Source organism: Mangifera indica, chromosome 10 (assembly GCF_011075055.1).
Source record: "Mangifera indica cultivar Alphonso chromosome 10, CATAS_Mindica_2.1, whole genome shotgun sequence".
Lineage (NCBI taxonomy): Eukaryota > Viridiplantae > Streptophyta > Magnoliopsida > Sapindales > Anacardiaceae > Mangifera > Mangifera indica.
Window position 1 is genome coordinate 2097332 of NC_058146.1, and position 23885 is coordinate 2121216.

Sequence of the window (23885 nt, forward strand, 5' to 3'; positions counted from 1 at the left end):
AGCTAAAGTAAAGCTCATATTCCATTTATCATAAAGCAGAAGAATGAAAGAGACTCCATTTTCCCCTAACCAATAATTATTAAGCTACAAAATTTGTTAGACCATTAAATTACACTAAAGTTTTGGTGGTAAATAAATCAAAATAGATTGTGGGATATTATTTCATCTACCAAAATGAAATTTACTCTATATATATATATATATATATATTTTTTTTTTTTTGGTGGTAATTGGAAATGACTAAATCTCTAATTTAACACCAAAATTATCCTTCCTCTCTTCTACATAAACTTCAAGTATTACAAAAAAAAAAATCAATATGGAGGTGTTTTAGATATTTTATCATGTGTGGGGTGAAGTGATATTTTATTATATAGAGGTCTTAAGTGATTTGACATGTTAGAGTTAAATAAATATTATTCCATACAATGTTTTTTGATATTTAATTATATAGGGATTAAATTGATAGTTTATCATATTGGGCAAATGAATATTTGTCAAAATTTTTTTCATTTTATTTGTTTGTGAAAATTGATATGTTATCATATGAGGGTGAAATTTATATTTTTCAATTTTTTTATTTAATTTTTCAAAGTATACTTTTACTTATAATATCTAACAAAATTTTAAAATTTATCTATTAGATAAGGTTAGATTTAAACTGAACTAGTTTGATTTAAATTAAAAATTTTGATTTATTTTTAAATCGAACCAAACTTGAGTAAGAGATATTCAATTCAATTCAATTCAAATTAATCTCTCTCTTTTTTTGTCAAAAAGTTATTTTTTTAAGAAAATAAATAAAAATATGTCAATTTTTACAATACATGCCTTGTTTGGAGAAACGGGCAGAAAATTTAATTATTACACTTAAAAAAAAAAAACCTTATAATAGAAAATTTTCAACTTATCCTCTCACATAGAAAATTTTAGAAAACCCCTAAATTTGAAAAATTATGAAAACCCCCCGCGTGGTGGAAAATTACCTGCAACGCCGCGTGTCTGGGAATGCCAGGCCATCTCACCCCCCCGCGTTCTGGAACTCACATTATTTACCCCCAGCACGCTAACCCGCGCACGCTAAAACGACACCGCAGTGAACTAACTTAACCCACATAAAGCCAATGTCGTATCATTGTTTTCTCTGACTTGCAGAGAAGGAAACCACTCGACCAGTCCGATTCAAACCCTAACTAGCTCTACTAAGCCAAGCTTCACCATCTCCAGTCTCCCAAATCGACATTCTTTCTCTCATAATTTCCCAATCTCAATTCACTCAACCTTTATTTTTCGTCCAATCCCATCTCTTCCTTCCAACAATTCCTTTTTTCTCATTTTAGTCCCTGCAGAAGATGACTCAGGACGTCGAGATGAAAGAGCTTCCCTCCAATTCCGTCTCCTCCTCCTCAACTCCTTCCACTCTCCAGCGTACGAGCCTAAAATCATTTATTCATCTGAATAATTCTTCAATTTTCGAATTAGAGGTATAAAGTCTCGATTTTTATGTTTGTTCATGTATTTTTGCTCAGATTTGAAGGAGATTGCGTCGTTGATTGAAACTGGTGCTCATGCACGTGAAGTGCGTCGGATTGTACGGGCCGTGAGGCTGACGATGGCGCTGAGACGGAAACTCAAGGCTCCGGTGCTCTCGGCTTTTCTTAACTTTGTTTTGACTCCTGGATCTGACGTGCATACGCGCTTAATCTTGTTTCTACCCAAGGTAATTTCTGTTCTTTTGACCTGATTTGTGCAGGGAAAAGGGCTTTATGATTGTGATGTGAAAAATTTGGTGATAGGAAGATGATCATGAGATGGAAGTTGATACTGCGTCGTCTGTGACACAAGTGCCTGTGAAACACTCTTTACCTGAGATAGAGATATACTGCTACTTGCTTGTGCTGATATTTTTGATTGATAAGAAGAAATACAATGAGGTAGAACATTTAAGTTTCTTTTATTTAATTTCTTCATTTATGGACGAACAATGTTAAGTATGTCGCATTGTGATGTTTTAAGGCAAAAGCTTGTTCGTCAGCAAGCATTGCACGGCTGAAGAACGTGAATAGGAGAACTGTTGATGTTCTAGCATCCAGACTTTACTTTTATTACTCTCTTTGCTATGAACTCACTGGTGATCTTGCTGAAATTAGAGGGTGAGCCATATATAAATTTAAAAGTTTTGAATTGTCTATCTATTAAGGGGTTTCGTGTTTCCTTTTATTGCTAGTTGTAGAATGCAAATCAGATAATGAAGGAGAACATATGGAATAAGTTGTTTAACATAAATGTTGATTTTGAAACAGTAACCTCCTTGCCCTGCACCGGATTGCAACACTGCGCCATGATGAACTTGGCCAGGTATATTTCCCTGTTGTGAAAGAAGTTTTGACCGTGCTTCTTAGAAGAATGGGTATACCGTTTGGTTAACCTGCTGATATCTATGCTTTTATAACATTGTGATGCAGGAAACACTTCTCAACCTGTTGCTTCGCAATTACCTCCACTACAACTTATATGATCAAGCAGAGAAACTGAGGTCCAAGGCACCTCGATTTGAAGCCCACTCAAACCAACAGGCAACTCTTAATTTTCTAAATTTTTTTTTCTGTTTCACTATATTTTTCGCTGAGATAACTGCATTCTAAGATACAGAAGTGCTTCAATAAGGCTTATGGTTTTTTGCATGGTCTAAAAGTATATTATTGTGGCTTACTCTAGTTTGAAATAATGCACAAGTTCATAACAAAGGATGTATCTTCTATTTTCATTTAGTTTGAGAGAAATGAACGGATTTTTTTCTTCCTCTAGATGTATTGTTGGCCTTGTTTGAGGTTTATAAAAAAGCTAGGTTTGGTATTTGGGCGGAGTGGGGATATAGGGTTGTTTTTCTGTTGTATTTGATGGAGCACTACTTATGGAATTGTTTATTGGAGATTGATTGTTGTTTATGTTTGAAATTATTTTAGTTTATAATTTTTCATATTCTGGCTCTGACTATTTCTCTTGCAGTTTTGTCGGTACCTCTTTTACTTGGGAAAGATTAGGACAATCCAGTTGGAGTACACAGATGCAAAGGAATCCCTCCTTCAAGCAGCTAGGAAAGCACCTGTTGCAGCCCTTGGCTTTCGAGTTCAATGCAACAAGTGGGCTATCATTGTCAGATTATTGCTAGGAGAGATTCCGGAGAGGACTGTCTTCATGCAGAAAGGCATGGAGGGGGCTTTGAGGCCATATTTTGAGCTGACAAATGTGAGTCTTGGTTTGTCAAACTTGAGCTTTTGATTTAATTCTTTCATCAGAGTAAGTTTTAAATATTCTGATTTAGAATAGTCTTTAGTCAACTTTAAGACTATTGGATACTTTTCTTATGGCTATAATGGGATGTGTTTACTAAAATTGGCATTCAGCCTGTGGAATCTTGTTAAAGTGGGATTACTGTTGTTTTTCTTTAGTTTTTAAATTATCAACACGAGTGTTAATCCAAAGTAGTGCTGCAAGATGACACTTGAAATCCAATCACCCTGTCATTGGTTATCTATTAACTATCTTACCATTAATGATTTTCAGGCTGTTCGCATTGGGGATTTAGAGCTTTTCAAGTCTGTTGCTGAGAAATTCTCAATTACTTTTAGTTCAGACAGGACAAATAATCTGATTGTTAGGCTGCGGCATAATGTCATAAGGACTGGACTGCGGAACATCAGTATCTCTTATTCTCGCATCTCACTGGCTGATGTTGCCAAGAAGCTTAGATTGGACTCTACTAATCCGGTTGCTGATGCTGAAAGCATAGTTGCTAAGGCAATCCGAGACGGTGCCATAGATGCAACATTGGATCATGCAAATGGGTGGATGGTATCGAAGGAGACAGGTGATATCTACTCTACTAATGAACCTCAAATGGCATTCAATTCTAGGATTGCGTTCTGCCTCAATATGCATAATGAGGCAGTGCGTGCACTTCGTTTCCCTCCAAATTCCCACAAGGAAAAAGAAAGTGCTGAGAAGAGGAGGGAGAGACAACAGCAAGAGCAAGAGCTTGCAAAACACATTGCTGAGGAGGATGATGATGAGTTTTGATTAAGTAGCAATCTGCAACTACAACCCTTTGCATGCACCATGGAATCTTTTCATCTAGTTTTTTATCTTCCTCTGAAACGTCAGTACAAGCATTCCTGTTCTATCAATCAAGTTGACTTTAATTTGTGATCGCTCTTGTTTTTACTTCATCTTATAAGGTCTTAAACTTGAGCAACCTCTGAAATACATTTTTGAATTAATTTCTGGAGTTGCTATTGCCCATTTGCCCTTTGTTTTGTTTTTTTCAACTCAATTGCTGCATGTTATTGTTTGATGCACTTATGGGAGCTGCTTTTACTTCATCTTATACGTATTTCGTTTCTTTTCTTAATTCTATGATTGGCACTTCTAAATGACACGTCAATATGCATTGTAATTATGGTTACACAAATGAATGTGAAGCAGAAGTAAAACCTGGAGAAAGGATGGTGTTCCTGTTGAAGATTTTGCATCTAGGTAACACTTAGTCATAGATAATGCCATTAACTTAGGATTACAATTAAAATTACCAAATATTGATTTTAGAAGCGAGAGGTATTAAGTTCTCCCAAGTTACAATTTGCAAAACTAGTAAGCCAGAAAGACAATTATCACTAGCTTTATGTTTGGTACGATCCAATTCTGAGTTCTTGAAAGACACCATAAATGATGTTAGGTCTCTTTGATTTTTGGGTAACGCTGAGGGATAAAAACAAAGGTAATGAATACAAATAAAGGAATATCCATGAAGCTTGAATCTTCCAGCGGCAAATCATCCAGCTGAGCTCAACCCAAATGACTTGACAATGGTGCTTACTCTTTCTGCAAAAGTCGTTGATGTTATCTTTTTACCTGGAACGTGAAACGGGTTTGACACTGCATCAACATATGCAGCATGGAACCTCCTGAAGAACTATACAATAATTTCATTGACACAGAAAAGAGGAACACGTCAGATTCCATACTCAAATTGAAAGTCTCTGGAGAATATAAAGCTTTAATATCTAATACAAAAAGACCACAACCACAACTACAAGCAAACCAAAATCCTAAATCACTGTTCTCATTTTCATCAGGTAAAGTAGTGATTGCTGCCATCTAAATTACAATTGATAGAAAAGTAAGTGTGCTGTCTGTGGAACAGACTGAAAATTTGAAGCACCTTATATCAATATGTGATCTAAACCTTATCATCTGTGCATCATTTGGAACTAAAATAAGAGCAACAAGCAGCCATTGAAGACAATAAAATATATTACCATATGGAAACTCAAATTAGGCTGATTCATTTCTCGTCAAGAGCATGCACCATCACATGAATGACAACATCACTAATTTTCAAGGAAATACAAAGTTCAGAACCTAAACTAGGAATTGCAAGATCCACAAGGTCTAACTATCATGAAAACATATATCAGTAGTTTAGATAACAGATAATATCTCAGATATGTATGCCTTGAATTGAATAAACCCCTTGTTATGTGTTCATACAAGTAATTTCCATGCATCAAATTCATGTTTCAGAAAGCTAATCCTTAAAGAAGCCAGATATTTATTGCTATAAGTAACTAAAAGGGATCTCAGAAAACTCATAGGAGATCCACATCTGCCTTAAATGACAAACATAATAAAGCACATGACATTCATGAATGGTGATTTCATCACTTTCCATACAAGTGATTTACCCCAAACACAGCTACACAAAAAGCAAACTCTTACATTTCTTACATCTGCATCTCTGACATCTAAATGAGTGGTAACTATGATGAACTTCACCTTTGTGTTAGTCAAATAGCCATACCTGAGGAAAACATATTGCATCAGAAAATTGAAAAATACACAATTACAACTCAACAAATCAGACAATATAAATAATATAACTTCTTACACTTTATAGTTTTCAGTCGGATAAAGCAGACCCAAAAATGTCTCATTCAGAGTCGGCCCAGACTTCTTCGGATTGTTCACTGTGCATATTTGTATTCACAATCAGAAATCAAACTTTGAAACTCCTACTATTAACAAGCCATGAAAGACTCCATGATCTATTCAATAACCACATTTACAACACTACTGAATTGGAACAAGAAACTTTTGGCATATCAAAACAGCAACCCAGAATTACCAAAGTATGACAATACAACGAGTTCCCTTTCCCCAGAATCCTAGAAAAACCCCAAAACTGAACTGCAAAAGTACAAACTTGAAGCAAAAGACCACCCTTTTAAATGTTTATGCGCATGATCCGAATACTAAATTATCTAAAACACCATACAGTCAAAAACCCAGTTCATTTACTCCCAAAAAAAAAAAAAAACCAAAATCAACTTTTTCTTATACTATACAACAAGATCACATCATTAAATGGAAAAACATATACAATATATAAAAAATAAAATAAAAAACACACATTTATACCCAAAAAAAAAAAAAGCTAAAACAAATGTCTAGATATTTCAATTACTTTATATACCTCGCTCATCAACGACATCAAGGGAACAGTGAACGATGTGATGCAACTTGAGGGCATCATCTGCCTCTGTGAAGCTCTGTATGTAGAGCGGATTGTTCTACAAAATTTTTTAAATTAACTGGAAAAAACTTAGATTTAAGGGAGGGGAGAGTAAAGATGTAAACTTGACAAGAATGAGGGTATACCTGATGGCCAACGACCGCAACGCACGCGATCATCTTCTCCGCTGGGTGAAGAAGAAGGTGGTCGCTGGTACTCTCTCTCCACTGAGCTAAATTGAGAAATTAATTATTTTAAGGGGTAGAAAAAAAATAATCATACTTGAAGGACTTGATTGAAAATAGCCCACTCTTCTGAATTCTTTTTCTTACTTTGTGATAGGGCTGGATCCGCGATCTGGGCCGAGATCGTGTGATCCAATCCCAATCCAAGTCCTTCCATTATTGTTAATAGACAAATTAATAATTAAATCAAAAAAATAATTTTTTATATTTTTAAAAATAATATCTGAATCAATTTTTTAAATAATTTATTTTTTAATTTATTTCTTGATTGAAAAATCCGCTTGGCTGATCTGATCCCTACCTTAAACTGACTCTTACTCTATGCCCAGAGGCTTACCAAAAGGCTACCTTTCTTCTTAGAAAGCCCATCTCTATGCTTTCATTCAACCACACACCAAGAAATTAAACTAATAAATCATTTTATTTCAACAAATTTTAATATATAAAATATTAATATTTTTATTATTTATTCACAATCACTCCTTTCATTTGTTTGGTTTCATAAAAATTAATAAGAAATTGTTATTTCAGCTTTAACTAATTGTTTTTAAGGGTTGTATTTAATTAATGAAAATGTTAAATAGTTATAAAAAAATTACTAATAATAAAGATATAAATTGATATATATACATTTATAATTTATCGATAAAATTATATATTTAATTTTAAATATTTAATTAAAATTTTTTTAAATGATATTATTTGATTATAAAATTTTAAATTAAAAATAAAATAATATTTAATTATTTAATAAAATATTACCTAAATACTTAATTATATTCATTCGTTCTAGTTTCTTAGAAGGATATGCCCATTTTAGTCTACAGATCCAACGGCCACAATAAATCACCAAAATGTTTGAGTAACCAATCAAGGGTAAATCGGGCCATTTAAATTAATTTCGTGCCCTACACTCTGCAATTACGTATCAACCGCAACAGTACTTCTGAAATTTCATCCCTACCCTTCTCTCTCTCTCTCTCTCTCTCTCTCTCTCTCTTACAATTTGCATTATATTCTCTTTCTCAAACGTCCATAAAAAACACACCGTAGCTTGCATAAAAAAACAAAATTTTATTTTTCAAAAATTAATAGAAAATTTCAAGAAAAATCTCTTTTGTATCTTTATTTCATTTCCGCCGGTAAGTTCTTCTTTGATCGTTCTATAATCCACTGATTGAATCTGCTTCGGTAAGCTGATGATGTTTCATTTCATTTTTTTTTTTGCTTTAAATTTAATGTTCTTTTTCTCCTTGTTTACATTGATTTGAGCTGTTTTTTCAATCAATATAACGATCGGTTTCTAGGTTTTTTGGAGCTGCTGCGCGCTTTTTTTTTAAAATAAGAATATTAATTTCGTTTTGTCGTTTTTGAATTGATGCTTTAGTTGTATGTCGATGCTACGTGTCGTTTTGATGCTACTTCTATTGTTAAAAGCTTTTATCTTGGATTGCAGTTTATTTGCATCAAGGAGAATTAGATAAATTTAGAAAATGAGGTTTCAGTTTGTGTGTTCTTTTTTTTATTTTTTTTTTTGATGTTATGAATATTAAATTCTGTATATAGCTTGTATTGAGGGTTTTGAAAGATGATAGTAGGGGAATGAATAAAACACCATATATGTGTGTAATTTGTGGTACATGTCAATTTTGTGTTGAAAAATAAGATTGCGAGTGATGGTTTTGATGATGTTTAGTATTTTTGTATTTAGATGGAGAATGAGCAATGTGATGCTGCATCGGGAGTTAATGGGCCTGCTATGAGTGCATTGGATGGAAATGGTTTTAATCGTGATGATTCTACTACAAATGGGGTTGTTTGTGAACCAAGCAAAAATAGCAAAGGCAATGAAGTTAACAAATTGAGTGAGGTTGTTAGGAACTTGCATAGTGTCCCATATATATATAGACAAGATGTTGTGAGAAGTAATAAGAGTGGTGCAACTGGGATTGTGAGCGAAGTTGCAGGTGACTCGGATTCAGATAGTAGCATAACTGATGAAGAGCATGATGATGATGATGATGATGATGATGATGATGAAGATGGGGAGGAGGATGGGGAAGATGAGGAAGGGAATAACAACTTTAAGGAGAATGGTAGTGCAAGCAGAGAAAGTGATACTTATAAGTGTGGTTCTCTTCAAGCTGATCAAGTGCGGGTACTTTGGATGGATGACACTGAGCCGGTTCATAATATCAGGGATGTAACAGTTGTTGATAGAGGATTCTTACATGGGGATTATGTTGCTGCTGCTTCAGACCCAACTGGGCAAGTGGGTGTTGTGGTGGATGTCAATCTCTCAGTTGATTTGTTAGCTCCTGATGGATCTTTTGTAAAAGATGTCTCATCTAGAAACTTGCAACGTGTAAGGGATTTCACTGTGGGTGATCATGTTGTACTTGGTCCTTGGCTGGGTAGAATTAATGATGTATATGACAATGTGACTGTTTTGTTTGATGATGGTTCCTTGTGTAAAGTTACGAAGGCTGAGCCGCTGCGTCTCAGACCAACACTGAAAAATACCATTGAGGATGATGGACATTTTCCATACTACCCTGGACAGCGTGTAAGGGCGGCCTCTTCATCAGTTTTCAAGAATTCTAGATGGTTATCTGGTTTGTGGAGAGCTAATCGTTTGGAAGGCACTGTTACTAAAGTTACAGCGGGAACCGTATTCATTTATTGGATAGCATCTGCTGGCTATGGACCTGATTCTTCTACTCCCCCAGCTGAAGAACAGAGCCCAAAGAACCTAAAACTGCTGTCATGTTTTACTCATTCAAATTGGCAAGTAGGTGACTGGTGTCTTCTTCCATCATTGGCAAAAACATCCCCGATTCCTTTAGACAATGGCTTGTCAAGATTACAACTTAATGATTCTGTCAAAAGTGAATTAGATCCTGATCAAATCGTCAGTGGGCGTGACTTAGAAGAGATTGCAGTGGAGGATTCAAATGAGAATGATGAATCCATGGACCTTGATCTAGTAACTGCGCCTGATGAAAAAAATGAAACTACTGCAAATAAAGTCTCTCTTGAATCTAGTTCTTGCAATCATTCATCATCAGTTTCAAAGGATACTGGGCATGAACCCTGGCCTGTTCACCGAAAAAAGATTCGTAAGGTTGTAATTAAGAGAGACAAGAAGGCTCGAAAGAAAGAGGAAAATTTTGAAAAAGCTCTATTGATCGTCAATACCAGGACACAGGTTGATGTGGTTTGGCAGGATGGAACCATAGAACGTGGGGTAGATGCAACAACTTTGATCCCAATTGATAGTCCTGGTGATCATGAATTTGTTCCAGAACAGTATGTGGTAGAGAAGGCAGCTGATGATGGTGATGATTCTTGTGAAGCCAGGCGTGTAGGGGTTGTAAAAACTGTTAATGCAAAGGAGCGGACAGCTTGTGTAAGGTGGTTGAAACCCGTCTCTAGGGCAGAAGATCCTCGGGAGTTTGACAGAGAGGAAATTGTAAGTGTATATGAGCTGGAGGGACATAATGATTATGATTATTGTTATGGCGATGTAGTTGTCCGATTGTCTCCAGTTTCAGTTACCGTACAAGCAGCCAATGGAGTTTTTGTTGAGGAATCAGAGAATCAAATTGGACCAGATGAGGGTAAAAAGGATTTGGAAAAGCACTCTGGGTCTAAAGAAGTAGAGGATGCATTAGGACATGAAGGCTGCACGGACTTTACAGATCTCTCTTGGGTTGGGAATATTACTGGCCTCAAGAATGGTGATATTGAAGTTACATGGGCTGATGGCATGGTTTCAATGGTATATTCACTCGCTTATTTGTTAGATCTTATATATTATATTTATGGAATGAAATTTTAGGTTCCATTAACCATCAATGGGGGAACTGACTTGAATTTTGCATATTACTAACTTGGTACTTTACTCTCATTTACATTTCTTGCACATGCTAAAATTGCTGTTTTAACTGATTGGATCGTATCATGTGTTCAAGTGGGATGTCAATGATGGAAAATATACCTTTGGGAGGTTTGAAGTGGTGACTCCTTTTAGGAGGTTTCTGTTTGGAAATTGAATAACTTCTCATGCTTTTTGTTATTTTTTCAGTCATAATATGAGGTGGTCTTCTTCTCAACTTTCATCATTTTTGATGTTTTGGTGACTGGTTCTTGGCTTGTCTTTAGGTTGGACCTCAAGCAATCTATGTTGTTGGCAGAGATGACGATGATGAGTCTATTGCTGCTGGGAGTGATGTAAGTGATGATGCTGCCAGTTGGGAAACAGTTAATGATGATGAGATGGATGCTCTTGAGAATACTCAAGAGGTTGGTTTGAAACAGTTGTGTGGATGCCCATAAATTCAAAATTATCTCATCTTAATCAGATTAAATTTTACCATATTTACCAGCATGACTAGGTTAGGTTGAATATGTAGTTGCAGTACATTGAGAATCAAGACCAGGCTTCGTGGAAAGGTTTTGTTGATATTTGATTCAGACTACATGTTTGATTAACTTTGTTTATCATGAGCAACCTTATGCTGTTGGAAGATCTTCCGATATTCCTTATCTTTTATATTGATAGACAAACATGTTGCTGTGAAAGAAATATGTGTTCTCTCATATTGACAATTCGTTGATAATAACTGTTGCTTGAATTCATCAGGTAGTACATAAATATATGATATGTTGCCATTGTTGTTTGAGTAATTGATTTCAATCTGTGGTGTTCAGGAAACTGCATTGCATGATATCACTGGCATGTCTTCTGAGGCTGAAGAGAGCATAGAGAATGGATCTGGAAGAAACACTGCTTTGTCTCTCCCCTTAGCTGCACTTGGGTTTGTTGCCCGACTGGCCAGTGGAATATTCTCCCGGGGGCGAAAAAATGTGGACCCAGTTTGTTTGGATGCCAGAGTAGAAAATGAATTTCCATCACAAGAGATTAAAGAGAGTTGTGGGGAAAGAGATTCTGGTAATGAGTCGAGTTCTCACAAATCTGATGTCATTGATAATCGCGGTTTAACAACCAGTCATGGAAAACATGAACTTGTTGATGTGGAGGCCCCAGAATTTTCTGATGCTGTACAATCTCTTGGTGAAGAATCAGGGAAGCTAGCATGTTACATGGATGACTCTTTCAGTTTCAAGCGCTTTGACATAGCGAAAGATCCTCTGGACCACTATTTTCTTGGTGCAAGTGAACAGGTCTATATGTTGTTTTATCTTGATTATATTTTAAGGAGCTTGCTGTCTATCTTCTTGGATTGTTTAAATTTATGATACATATTTATTTAAATATTTTCCATCATCATGGGTTGCATGACATCTTAAACCCTGCTATTTTTTAATTCACAAATGTTTTACTGCAATAATTAAGAATGCAATGATAGGGTGAGCAGAAACTATATATTTAAGTTTTAAGGAAATTCTAGTAAGATTTTATTTTTTTGTGTGAAATTCTGCAGTTGACTTTTTGTTTTTTCCTCAATGTTTTTCTATGATGATTGAAAAAAATTAGAATTGTTAAGTTAATTTAAGTTCATGATTACATTGTGGACATATTTATTGACATGGACATTAATATTGCATGAAAATTGAAACTATAGTTTTACCAATTGGTTTGTCCCTACCTAGTTACTTTTTTGTCATTACTATTGCAGAATAACAATGCAAGGAGGTGGCTTAAGAAGATTCAGCAGGATTGGAGCATCCTCCAGAACAACTTGCCTGGTAGGGATTATGTTGGTGTGTATATGAATTATTCTGTCAGAGTTGCCCATTTTAGCAGCCTTTGATAAAAGCAATGGACAATTTTTAACAGATGGGATCTATGTACGGGTTTATGAAGACCGAATGGATCTCTTAAGGGCTGTAATAGTTGGGGCATATGGAACGCCTTACCAAGATGGCCTCTTTTTCTTTGATTTTCATCTTCCTCCAACATATCCTGATGTTCCACCTGTAAGAAATGCCTTTTAAAATCTTATTAAGTTTTTTGATTTAGAATCTGTTCTTTGGTCTTGTTTCACTAAATTTACACAATTTATTTGTCTTTCAATATAATGACGAAGGACATAGTATTCTTTCTGTCCTTTCCTGACCGATTCTATAATGCTGCAGTCTGCATATTATCATTCTGGTGGTTGGAGGATAAATCCAAATTTATACGAGGAAGGCAATGTGTGCCTTAGCCTTTTGAATACATGGACTGGTAGAGGAAATGAAGTATGGGATCCAGCTTCATCTAGTATCCTTCAAGTTCTAGTTTCACTCCAGGGGTTGGTGCTAAATTCTAAGCCTTATTTTAATGAAGCTGGGTATGATAAGCAAGTTGGAACAGCTGAGGGAGAGAAAAATTCTTTGGCATACAATGAGAATACTTTCTTGCTTAACTGCAAGACAATGATGTATCTTATGCGGAAACCCCCAAAGGTGATAGTTACTTTCGGTTATCCTTGCTTATCCTTTTATTTTTAAATCTGTTTCTTGTAATTATGATATTATGTTGGTGATTTTGTAAACCTTCAATTTGAGACAGTCAAAGAGTCAAAAATATTCTTATTTTTTTAGTTGTTAAAAGTTTTGGATGCATCTCAAAAAACCATGTCATTTCTACCCAAAGAACTGAATCTTTGTTTGCATTGCTTCAGATTATTAATGCTAAAAAATTGATTTGACTAAGTTGTCATTTTCAGTAATCTTAACCTAAGTTCACTTCTGTTCATTTACCCCTTCTTCGGTGCACCTGGCCTAGTTGTTTGTCAGTCATATTGCTAATCTGTTATTGACATTTGTATACTGTGGACTGCATTGAATCTGTTTTAAGATATTTGGAAAAAAAAGTTGGCAAGCCAACCCATTGGATTTAGACTTTAGTTTCAACTTGGTAAACCTTAACACAGCTATCAAGAATCACTAGTGTATTTAAGTAACATGTTAAATTTGAGTCGATAAGTATCACTTTCTGTAAGAGATTAATTCATTTATGGTTGTATAAAGATTTCTTACCCATAATTTGGTTCACCATTGTCTCTTTTCTTTTAGATGACTTGCGAGGCATGTAATTTTTTCAATTGTTACCCTTGGCTATTCCCAGTTGCAAGAACACTCTCCATGTAACAGTATTGTGCTTACTAATTTTCATAAACTTTTTTATGCCATATGCAGGACTTTGAAGATCTTGTTAAAGAGCATTTCAGGAGGCGTGGTTACCACATCCTGAAGGCTTGTGATGCATATATGAAAGGCTACCTAATTGGTTCTCTCACTAAAGATGCATCTGTAATCGATAACAGTAATGCAAATTCAACTTCTGTAGGTTTCAAGCTGATGTTAGCTAAAATTGTGCGAAAGCTTTTCTTAGCACTGAATGACATTGGAGCTGATTGTCATGAATTTAAGCATTTGCAACAGTCATAGTATAAGGTTTGAAGGGCCAACTGCCTGCATTGCCATGGAACTGGTGAGGTCTTTTAGTTTCTGCCAGTAATTCCAATTTCCAGAAACTCTTAATTGTTAAGGGCTTTCATGGTTTATGAATGCTGTGTTCATATGAATTGTGATTAGAAAACATTCTTCAGTCTTGTTTTGGAAGCCCTGTGAATTTAGGAGCTGGGTTTTGTTGGATCAAAGTAAGGTCTACTTATCTTCTCAGTTTGGAAATGCACCTTTTTTTTTTTTTTAAAAAACCTTTTTGGTCAGTTAACACCTAATTCTTTAATCTTTTACCCCACTTAGATTTTGGTTGCCAATTCTTATTCAACCACTACAGTCTAAATAGTACAACTTTCTCTAGGATATGAACAGAGCATAAGTGTTAGATGAATCGATTATAGTTCTTTGTGTGTATTCAAGAATGATATAGGCTTGTCATGCAGATACTTTAAACCAGTTATTTTGCTCTTATGTTTTGTTCCAATTCTTGCATAAAGTACAGTGAATTTTAATCATCATTTTAATCATGCATCTGGACGCTTCTATTTGGAGTTGCGGAATTAGGCTTTGCAAAAAGCGGGTTTGGGTCGGATCTCAGCAGGGTTAATTCCTGGAGCTGAACATATTTCGGAAGAAAATTTTAATAATTAGTTGGAATCGATACCATCCAGTATCATAAAATTTACACTTACTACCCATATAAATCTTTAACGTTCAAGTTAATCCTTCAAAGTAAACATAAACAAGAAGGTAACTGACATAATCCCATGTACATAAGAATAAAATCTTTTAGTTCTTGAAGATTTTGCTTCTGACTCCTAACCGGTAAAAGCACTTTGTTAAGGAGGCCAAAGCCAGAATCCCAGCCGTCAACCGCTAGCTCTGCATTCTGATTCCTCTGCTGCAGCTTCTCTTCAATCGTTTTGAGTTGGTTTATCGCCGATTTGGCTCTTCCCTTCAATTGAACCCTTAATTCCAATATTCCATGAATGGTAAATAACCCATCAAGAGTGTTTTTCCCTTCAATTGAACCATTGATTCCAATATTTCATGAATGGTAAATAAACCCATCAAGTGGGTTTTGGTGATTGATTCTCTTCTGGGTTTTTTGGGGGTATGACGACATTCTTGATGCCAATGTAGACGCCGTTTAGGGAGGCAGCAGAGTCGGGAGAGATGCCTCTTGCATTCGCCCACCTGCTATTCATTGTAATTGTTGAGATGGATACTGAATATCAATGGCCTGCATACATAGAGGACAGGCAATAGCTGTAGGCTTTTCATAAAGATCACCCAAACATACCGTTGAGGCATTAAAGCTTTTCAACATTTTACTGACTGAACTTTCCAGGCAATGAAAGCAAGATTGGCAGCTGAGACTGATTCAGGTGCAACTCATGTGTCAACCCAACGTAACTGAACCCAGAACACCGGAGAACCTATCAACTTGCACAGAATAGTGACACTTAATTCATTTGGTCTGATGCCATTTCAATCAGTCTCAGGCAGATCTGTGGCCTGTCCACAAATTACACACGCTTTTTCAAGGTTTATAAAACAACCTTAATCATTTGTTTGTTCAGGAGAAACTACCCATAAATTTACAATACCTGCAATCTCTGGTAACCCGCTCAAATCAATTGAAAATTTTCAATGAACTCAGGCGAAAAAGCACAAGTTCATATCTTTTTATGAATGCAACAATACAACATTATAATTTAAGAAAAAAAATTAATAAAATTATGTGTTCCTATTTTGAATACACAAATATATATACACTTATAGGTGTGTTTACGATTGTATAACAAAATTGAATACACATAATATTGCTTTAAAAAAAAAAAAACCACATCCATAGATCCCAGCAGTACAAGATAAACAACTATCCCTTCTTTATACAGAAAAATCGATCCAATTACTATCAAGAAATTACCCCACAAAATCAGCACAATTATGTAAAAAATCCCATAAAAATTACTGCAATATAAAAATTATAAGTTTATTTCCCATTTAAAGCTTTCGACTTTCAAGATTTTTAACGCTTAATTCTTCTCTATCCTTCTTCAGAATCAACCTAAGAAGAAACGTTTAAGCAAAATCGCAGATACGAAAACATAAATATCATACACTGCTTTAATTGATCTTCCTTCTAGCAAGGAACCTAGCCACAGGAGGTGTAAGCGCGATAGTTATCGGAACCCTAACAGGAAAAAGCGCTTTGTTACATAACAAGGCCAAGGCCAGGGCCCCACCAGACGATGTCACAAGCTCAGCCGTCCGATTCCTCTGCTTCTTCTCCTCATTTAAACCCGTATTTTCATGAGTCGAAATAAACCCATCAGAGGGTTGAGGTGCTTGAGTCTCTCCTGGGTTCTTTGAGAATGCAGGGAGGTGCCAAGTTTCGATGATTGACTCCACATCGACGTTGCTTTTGATGGCAATGTAGAGGCCCGTTATTGAGGCGGCGGAGACAGACAAATGGACTCCAAGTGCTACTTTTCCGTACTTTTTGAATAGCTCTTTGATCCGAACACCTGCCATTGATCGAATTTGTTGAGATGAGCACTGGGGTTTTGCGGTGGTTTTGTTAAGGGCTTAAGGGTTTTAGGGCAGAGTAGAGTTGCTGTGATTCGGAAGAGTGGAAATAACGGCGCTATAGTGATACTTTATATTATCATTTAATTTTTAACTTTAATTATTTTTAATTTTCTAATTTAACTTTAATTATAAGTATTTAAATTATATATATAAAATATAAAATTGGGTATTTTAAAATTAATAATAAAGTAATATTATGTCATACATAATTTAAATATTCTGACCAAAAAACATATTTTCAAGTCTTGATATCTACCATTTTGAAAAATTCAAATATTCGTTTATCATCTAATTTTGTTAATATTTTTTATTAATTTAATTATAAATTACGGATTTATCATTTTTTTAAAGTATAATGACAAAAATACCTCATAAATTGATATTTCCCTCCCTCATTTCTCAAATAAAAATCAAAATAATTTAAAACTTTAATTGTCTCATTTCTTTCTCTATCCAAACACTAATTTTACCAGAATTGAAAGTTTTAAAGACATGAAAATAGTCATACCCAAACACTAAAAACATATCCTAAACTAAACACGTCAATTGGGTCACGCTGAATGAAGGCTTAGTACAAAGCACAAAAAAAAAACATGATACGAGAAAACCTAACCCAGTACTATAGTGTGCTGGGTTAGGCCCATAGGCCTATTGGGTCGGGCCTCGAGTTTTAATATTAAGTCTATAGGTTGGCCTGGCCAGGCCTAATATTGTTTAAAAATATTTTTTTTTCTTACTTCTGACTTGTGTATATCCTTCTACCTTGTGGCAAAAGCCTTAGCCTTCATTTTTTTTTAATTAATTCTTTTTCTTTTATATAAACCTATTTAATTTTTCTTCATTTTCATTTTCATTTACAAATCTCTTAATCTCAATTATTTCATTATATTTTCAATTTTATTTTCTCTCATCAATTCTCTTTCAGAAAATATCTGAATTCACAAATAATAATTCTTTGTGTTTATAATTTTATTTTTATTTTAATTTTATCATTACAAAATATTACAAATGGATCAAGTATCAAATGAATTCAATCCATTTGAATATTATCATAGTATATATTTATTTATGTTTTATAATTTATACAGTATGTAAATTAATTTATTTCTACTATGTTACAATTTATAATATTTTTCATCATGTAACTACGATATTTCTTCGTCATAAGTGAGAGATTATAAATAAAATATTCTGAGTACTATCCTCGGTTTTAATAATTGAAAAATAATTTGTGTTTAAAAATTTTAAATAAATTTTTTCAAAATATTGATTAAATAAGTCGGACCGACTCATTTAAAGCCCAGTCTGACCCGGCCCATTTAAGGCACATTTTTTATATGGGTCAGGTCTTGGGCCTTTATCTATTAATGGGCCAACCGAGAAAGCCTATTACTGTTTGGGCTTTGGATTCAACCCAACCCATTAACCTGATGGGCCGAGCCTGAGCCAGCCCAGTCCGACCAGCCCATCGACACCTCTGTCCTAAACTTTCATAAATCATTTTTATACCAACAATATATCAATATTTACTCAAAAAATACAAAATCCATAAAAATAAATCCTTTACCCATGCATGAAACTAAAACTCAAATTAAACCATAAATATTTTAACCATCATAGAAAAAATAATTAAAATAATAGTAATAAACACTTTATACTAACAACATTTAAACCCATTTCGATAAAAATCAAATATTCTTTGACAAGAAGTGATTTTTATAAAAAATTCTTTGTCTTCATTAAACTCTTGATTTGAATATGGATCAGTTTCAGTGAAGACCTGAAGACCCCCTTTGTATGCAGAACAGAAACAATTCATACCCAATCTCATGTGATGATTAATATCCATATAACCCTTGCTTTTGACTAATTTTATAGACCCTATGCCTATTTAATTCATTGTCCAATATCTTTTGTTTCAAGTTTCTCTACAATCATTTTGGACAGTACATGTATCCATCAATGTGCCTTCCCCTCTTTAAGGCTGGAAAGTGAACTTGTATTCCAAACAACCATATATAAATTATCAGCAAGGTGTCAAGATTATATTATTTAATTGTGATTTTGAATATAATTAATGATTCTAGTTAATATTTTGGAATATGGAGTTGGGGTCTCCTTCTCATTTGAAATTGACCACCATCCATTGTATAAATATATATAGACTTTGAGTATTCAGAAATACGTTTAATTTAGTATCTAAATATCTGATTGAATATTCAAAATTGATACATATAGGTTGATTGCAACTGATATATTTGTGCCTTTGGAGACAAACCATTAGGAAACATAGAGGCTATCTTTCATTACCCAGTATTTCTGACTTTGGCTCCACTTGGATAATAAACTATGGTCATTTAGCTAATTAAAAATTCATTAATGTTAATTAAGTGACCTAGTAATCTCAACTCAACATCATGATTTGTATCTAGTTTTACTTTGAAATAATAAACAAGCGTTTATTAATTAATCAACAACCGGGTTCCGCCGCCTGCAATGTGTTGATTGAGAGTCTTTGCTTCGCATAGAAATAACCTCCACACATCCTCCACCCAGTAAAAACTATCAAACTCCCGGATTTTAGTAATACAAATCTTCCATAAACTTTCTTTCAAGCTATGAAATATCATAGGATGATCTTCACATATCATAGTTTAGTAGTTTCTCTCTTTCTTATGATTAATCTTTCCTTCTTGAAGGGCATCAAGTCTGAAGTTTATACAGTTGGTGATGAGCAGCAGTGGAACACAGAAACCAATTTTGACTCCTGGGCTCATGAGTACAATTTCACTGTCGGTGATGTTCTTGGTATAATCTCTGAACAAGAATAATTCACTTCATCACTCTCGTTTATTAGTTTCTAGATGAATATTTCTGTATTTGGGATGACTTTTTTTTCGAAATTTTATGTAGTTTTCAAGTACAACAAGGGGGAGCATAATGTTTATGAAGTTACGGAGGCCACATATAGATCTTGTAATGCCAGCAATGGAGTTTTGAGTGAATATGATACTGGAAACGATCAAGTCATGCTCGCAGAGGCGAAGAAGTATTGGTTTATTTGTAATGTTGCAGGTCACTGCCTTGGAGGAATGAGGTTCGGCGTTGATGTAAAAGAAGCTTCTTCCTTTTATACAAATTTCACAAATGATTCACCATTACCATCTGGGGGACCAACTGGTTATTCTTCTGTAAGCCATGCTTTTCAAAGATGGAAAATTGGGTTTCTCTTTGTTTCATCTGCAGTTTTGTTACTCAAATTGTATTAACCGATGGAAGATTTCACAAAGAATTAAGTGTCTTTCTGTGTTGAAACAAACAAAGCTAATCCAGTGTCCATTGATTGAAGATCAAAGTTCTAGCACTGTGTTTCTGTATTAAGCTGTCCTTATTGACAATCATACATATAATTAGACTTAATTATGAAGATGGTGATGGTAGGAACTTATATGGTGATTATGAAGGTGGTGCTCTTGGTCGAGATGATGAAGATGATTGTGGCCCATTCCACTGATGCTTTCTGAAGCTTTTGCCATCTCATGAGGCCAAACTCTAGATGGGTTTCTTGTTAGCTCCAGCAAGGAATCCCTCACATGATCAGCTTGCATCTCGCTATCTCTTTTCTGCCACCAAGAAGTTCATTATAATTAGAACAATTGATATCAATGAAGAGTAGATTTTGCCAACTATATCGTGTTGATTACAATTCTTACCTCTACTCTGAACACATTAGAAACAAGTCCCCTAAAACTGGTCACATTTGCATTTGTCACTTCCAGACCCGATGAATTCAAAGCTTCCATTAATCTCACAAATCCTCCAGGCTTATGTTCGCAGAAAACCTTAATGAAAAACTCCTTTCCATCTAATTGAGCCACTTCAACTTGCGCCTTCAAATGTACAATTGTATTATATATCCATACAATGAAACTGAGTTATCTAATGTTCAATTTAACAAAGAAAAGAAGATGATTTTATATGATTTACCTCCATTTGTTGTGTCTTGTCAATGGTAATTTCTAAGTCCTGATTCTGCAATTGAGCAACACCATTGCCATTACCCAAAGCAGCACCCACATGATGAAATGTCCCGTTTGAAGCTTTATCATGTTCAGTTTTAGCCCCAAGAATTGTTCCACTTTGACTGGAATTCTCAGGCTTCACTATGTTATTGGCACCCTCATCATCTGAATGCTCCTCCAGCTCATCTTGAAGCTCTTTTTCTTGCTTCTGCAGCTCCTTCACAAATTCTATGGCGTCCCCCAGGATAGAAGCTCTATCCAACTGAAAACATCGAAACTCGAATCATTCTATAATATTAATACAGTTTCTTTATTGTTAGCATATAAAAGATGAAATTGAAAAGAATGAGGAACTAATACTTTAGAAATTTTGGGAACCAAAGCACGAAGAGCATAAAGCCTATCATTGAGTTTCTTTCTTCTTCTCCTCTCAGCTAGAAGGTTTTTAGATTGAGGTCCCTTGACTGTTCTTCTTCTATACTTAGCATCATCATCCTCATCATCATCAATCTGATCACTACAATCCGAGATTGAATCTGACCGTCCATTCTCCGGCTTGTTGGAGTCCTTTTCATTCCCTTGAAACTGCTCCTCATCGGCCAAATTAGCCTCCATGAACTGCATATGCAATGCTGAATTATTGATTGCGTTATGTGCATCCATCTCTTGATGAACCCCATAGTGTGGTGAAGCATGAAACGGGTTCATTTGCTTATCATCAGAAAGGAAGCGATGATGATGGTGATCTTGATGGGATCCTTCAAAGGAGACATCAGAAGTTCTGGTTTTATTATTTTCTGAGGCAGTAAAATTAAATTGCTGCAAGAAGTTCATAGGAGAAGTTGTGGCACTACTACTGCATAGATGAATTCGATCAATGGAGATATCATATGGAACCTCATGATGATCTAAATTTTCTAAGGTTGTTGAAATTTGGGAGGCCAAATGGATATCATTGTTCATCTCATGCACATCCATGTTGCTTGTGTTCATCATTGCAGCTTCCTGATGATCCACTGATATGTTGCACTGAGCTGTGATAAAATCAATCACATATGGATCTTCAGGTACCTGAAATCATCATAAAATATAACATTTTTACTGCAAAGGAAACGCCATTGAAACAAATTGAACAAGTAGAGTTTCGCATATATATACTTCTTTAGTGGCTAACAGTTCAATCAGTCCTCCTACCACTGGAATCAAAACCTTAGTCCAAACTCTTTCCTGGAAATCATGGCCAGGGAAGTAATTATATGGAGAAAAGTGTACATTCAACCATAATTAAAGGGCATAAATACCTCCATAATATCAGCATCTGAGGCATTAGAGAAGTTTATCCAACTGGGATGATTTGTAATCAAGGTCTGTGCATGGCTAATCCTGAATAATGAGCTCAAACAGTTAGAAATTAAGAAAAGCTGATGCATATGAATGAATGTATAGAAATATTTACCCAGAGTCTAGGGGAATTGAAGAAGGAAGTTGAGAAAGAAGTTGGCAAGATTTGGTTCTTGGATGCTGAATTAGAACATCCCTACAAGGAAGAAGTGGAGAGACTGGAAAATGAAGTTCTTCTCTGCCATTAATGTTGTTCTTAGCATCATTGACCAGCTCAATTCCAGCACAACAGCAATCCATCCACTCAATAAACCTAAGTCAAAATTGCTTCATATATGCATTAACATAGACCACAGAAAAGAAAAGAAGAGAATTAGTTAAATTATTTTAACTATATAAACAGACCTTTGATCATCACTGAGTTTCCATAGAACACAATAATCCCATCCTTCCAATCCCACAAGTTGCCTCAGAAGCTCCATTAGGTTTTGCACAATTCTCATCTTAAGCTAATCGAAAAACGAAAAAACTAAAACTTCCAGGGCTAGAAGTACACTGAAAAGTCATCAAAAGCCACTTTATTTGACAGAACGTATAAGAAAAAAAAAACAAAAGAAGAGATCCTTGATTGAAAGCAATGGTTAACTGCAACAATATATCATGGATCATCCAAATCCATGCAAACCCATGTCAGCAAATAGAGGAAATTAAAAGCTCACTGTGGTGATGAAGTTATCTGGATTTAGAAGAAGAAACGAATTATATATATAAAGGATATTCTTGGATAGAGGAAGTAAAAAGAAGTTTTATATATATGAAGAATTAGAATGGTGGTTAGCTTGGTAGGTGAAGAAGAGTGCTTGCATGAGAAAGAGAGACTGTTATGTAATATTATATATATACGAGTTGTATAATGATGGCAGGAGCATATTGCATGACCTAATATGCCGTATAAACCTTAACTACCTGTAAGTTTTTTCCATTCCTTCTTGTTTTTCAGATTAATCTTCTTCCGCGTCTCAATTTTACAAGCAATGTTATAAAGAGAATTGTACGAAACAAAATTTCTATCCATATCAAGTTTTGAGTTACTCAAATGATCGATCATTTTTCAGATTAATCTTTTTCCGCATCTCAAATTTACAAGCAATGCTATAAAGAGAATTATATGAAACAAAATTGCTATCCGTACCAAGTTTTGAGTTACCCAAATGATCGATCATCATTTATTTGAATATTACTGTATTTTTTATTTAAAAACCATCCACTCATATTATGATATATCATTTAAATAATCACCATTGAATAAACGGAAAGAAATATATAGTTTCTTTGTCTCCCAAGTTGATGAAAGATCCAGTGCCTCCACTAAGCACAAGGCTGAAAAAGAGGGATAATATTATCCAATTCTTTCTGAAAATGTGCAAGTGTTGATCATATTGAATTTACAATTATCATTAAGAAATTCAACTGCTTGAGAGGATCACGAAACCAAAACAAATCAATCATAAATTTTGTGAGTGATAAATATACGGTTGAATGACTATTTTTCACCTGATGAGATGATCATATTTTACCTTTTTAAATTATTATTTTTCATTCATCTGTTTAAATTCAACATTAATTTCATAATGAAAATATATTTTTGTCATTTTATATAATATATAATAGCGTTAATATCACTTATATCTC

At 34.7% G+C, this 23885-nt stretch overlaps 6 protein-coding genes across 10 annotated transcripts; 3 read left to right on the top strand and 3 right to left on the bottom strand.

Annotated features, from left to right (window-relative positions):
- Positions 1-1118: 1118 nt before the first annotated feature.
- LOC123227654 (probable 26S proteasome non-ATPase regulatory subunit 3) lies at positions 1119-4302 on the top strand. The gene is made up of 8 exons (XM_044652749.1): positions 1119-1428; positions 1530-1720; positions 1797-1934; positions 2017-2153; positions 2304-2358; positions 2466-2576; positions 3010-3249; positions 3568-4302. The coding sequence occupies exons 1-8, from the start codon at positions 1353-1355 to the stop codon at positions 4078-4080; spliced, it is 1461 nt and encodes a 486-aa protein (XP_044508684.1). The 5' UTR covers positions 1119-1352; the 3' UTR covers positions 4081-4302.
- Positions 4303-4550: 248 nt separating this feature from the next.
- Positions 4551-6848, bottom strand: LOC123227655 (trafficking protein particle complex subunit 2-like protein). 2 transcript variants are annotated; one of them, XM_044652751.1, is made up of 5 exons: positions 6718-6848; positions 6533-6629; positions 5948-6026; positions 5788-5860; positions 4551-4972 (listed from the first exon to the last, which is right to left on the bottom strand). In XM_044652751.1, exons 1-5 carry the CDS (start codon positions 6748-6750, stop codon positions 4832-4834), a joined length of 423 nt encoding a protein of 140 aa, XP_044508686.1. In that variant the 5' UTR covers positions 6751-6848; the 3' UTR covers positions 4551-4831. The 2 variants fall into 2 exon arrangements, with proteins under 2 accessions (XP_044508686.1, XP_044508685.1); XM_044652750.1 differs by having other exon boundaries at positions 5779-5860.
- A 956-nt stretch (positions 6849-7804) lies between these two features.
- On the top strand, positions 7805-14429 carry LOC123227701 (probable ubiquitin-conjugating enzyme E2 23). 3 transcript variants are annotated; one of them, XM_044652808.1, is made up of 8 exons: positions 7805-7958; positions 8528-10597; positions 10981-11121; positions 11530-12003; positions 12459-12528; positions 12620-12759; positions 12919-13230; positions 13966-14429. In XM_044652808.1, the coding sequence occupies exons 2-8, from the start codon at positions 8528-8530 to the stop codon at positions 14215-14217; spliced, it is 3459 nt and encodes a 1152-aa protein (XP_044508743.1). In that variant the 5' UTR covers positions 7805-7958; the 3' UTR covers positions 14218-14429. The 3 variants fall into 3 exon arrangements, with proteins under 3 accessions (XP_044508743.1, XP_044508745.1, XP_044508744.1); XM_044652810.1 differs by having other exon boundaries at positions 10981-11049; XM_044652809.1 differs by having other exon boundaries at positions 7833-8007.
- Positions 14430-16100: 1671 nt separating this feature from the next.
- LOC123227704 lies at positions 16101-16876 on the bottom strand. The gene has a single exon (XM_044652815.1). It carries the CDS (start codon positions 16771-16773, stop codon positions 16366-16368), a length of 408 nt encoding a protein of 135 aa, XP_044508750.1. The 5' UTR covers positions 16774-16876; the 3' UTR covers positions 16101-16365.
- Positions 16877-19322: 2446 nt separating this feature from the next.
- LOC123227703 (basic blue protein-like) lies at positions 19323-20185 on the top strand. Its single transcript, XM_044652814.1, has 2 exons — positions 19323-19638; positions 19744-20185. The coding sequence occupies exons 1-2, from the start codon at positions 19449-19451 to the stop codon at positions 20097-20099; spliced, it is 546 nt and encodes a 181-aa protein (XP_044508749.1). The 5' UTR covers positions 19323-19448; the 3' UTR covers positions 20100-20185.
- LOC123227702 (transcription factor ABORTED MICROSPORES-like) lies at positions 20140-23039 on the bottom strand. 2 transcript variants are annotated; one of them, XM_044652812.1, is made up of 8 exons: positions 22599-23038; positions 22309-22506; positions 22154-22235; positions 22011-22079; positions 21213-21923; positions 20818-21114; positions 20544-20720; positions 20140-20453 (listed from the first exon to the last, which is right to left on the bottom strand). In XM_044652812.1, exons 1-8 carry the CDS (start codon positions 22694-22696, stop codon positions 20247-20249), a joined length of 1839 nt encoding a protein of 612 aa, XP_044508747.1. In that variant the 5' UTR covers positions 22697-23038; the 3' UTR covers positions 20140-20246. The 2 variants fall into 2 exon arrangements, with proteins under 2 accessions (XP_044508747.1, XP_044508748.1); XM_044652813.1 differs by lacking the exon at positions 22011-22079 and having other exon boundaries at positions 22599-23039.
- Between the last annotated feature and the right edge of the window lie 846 nt (positions 23040-23885).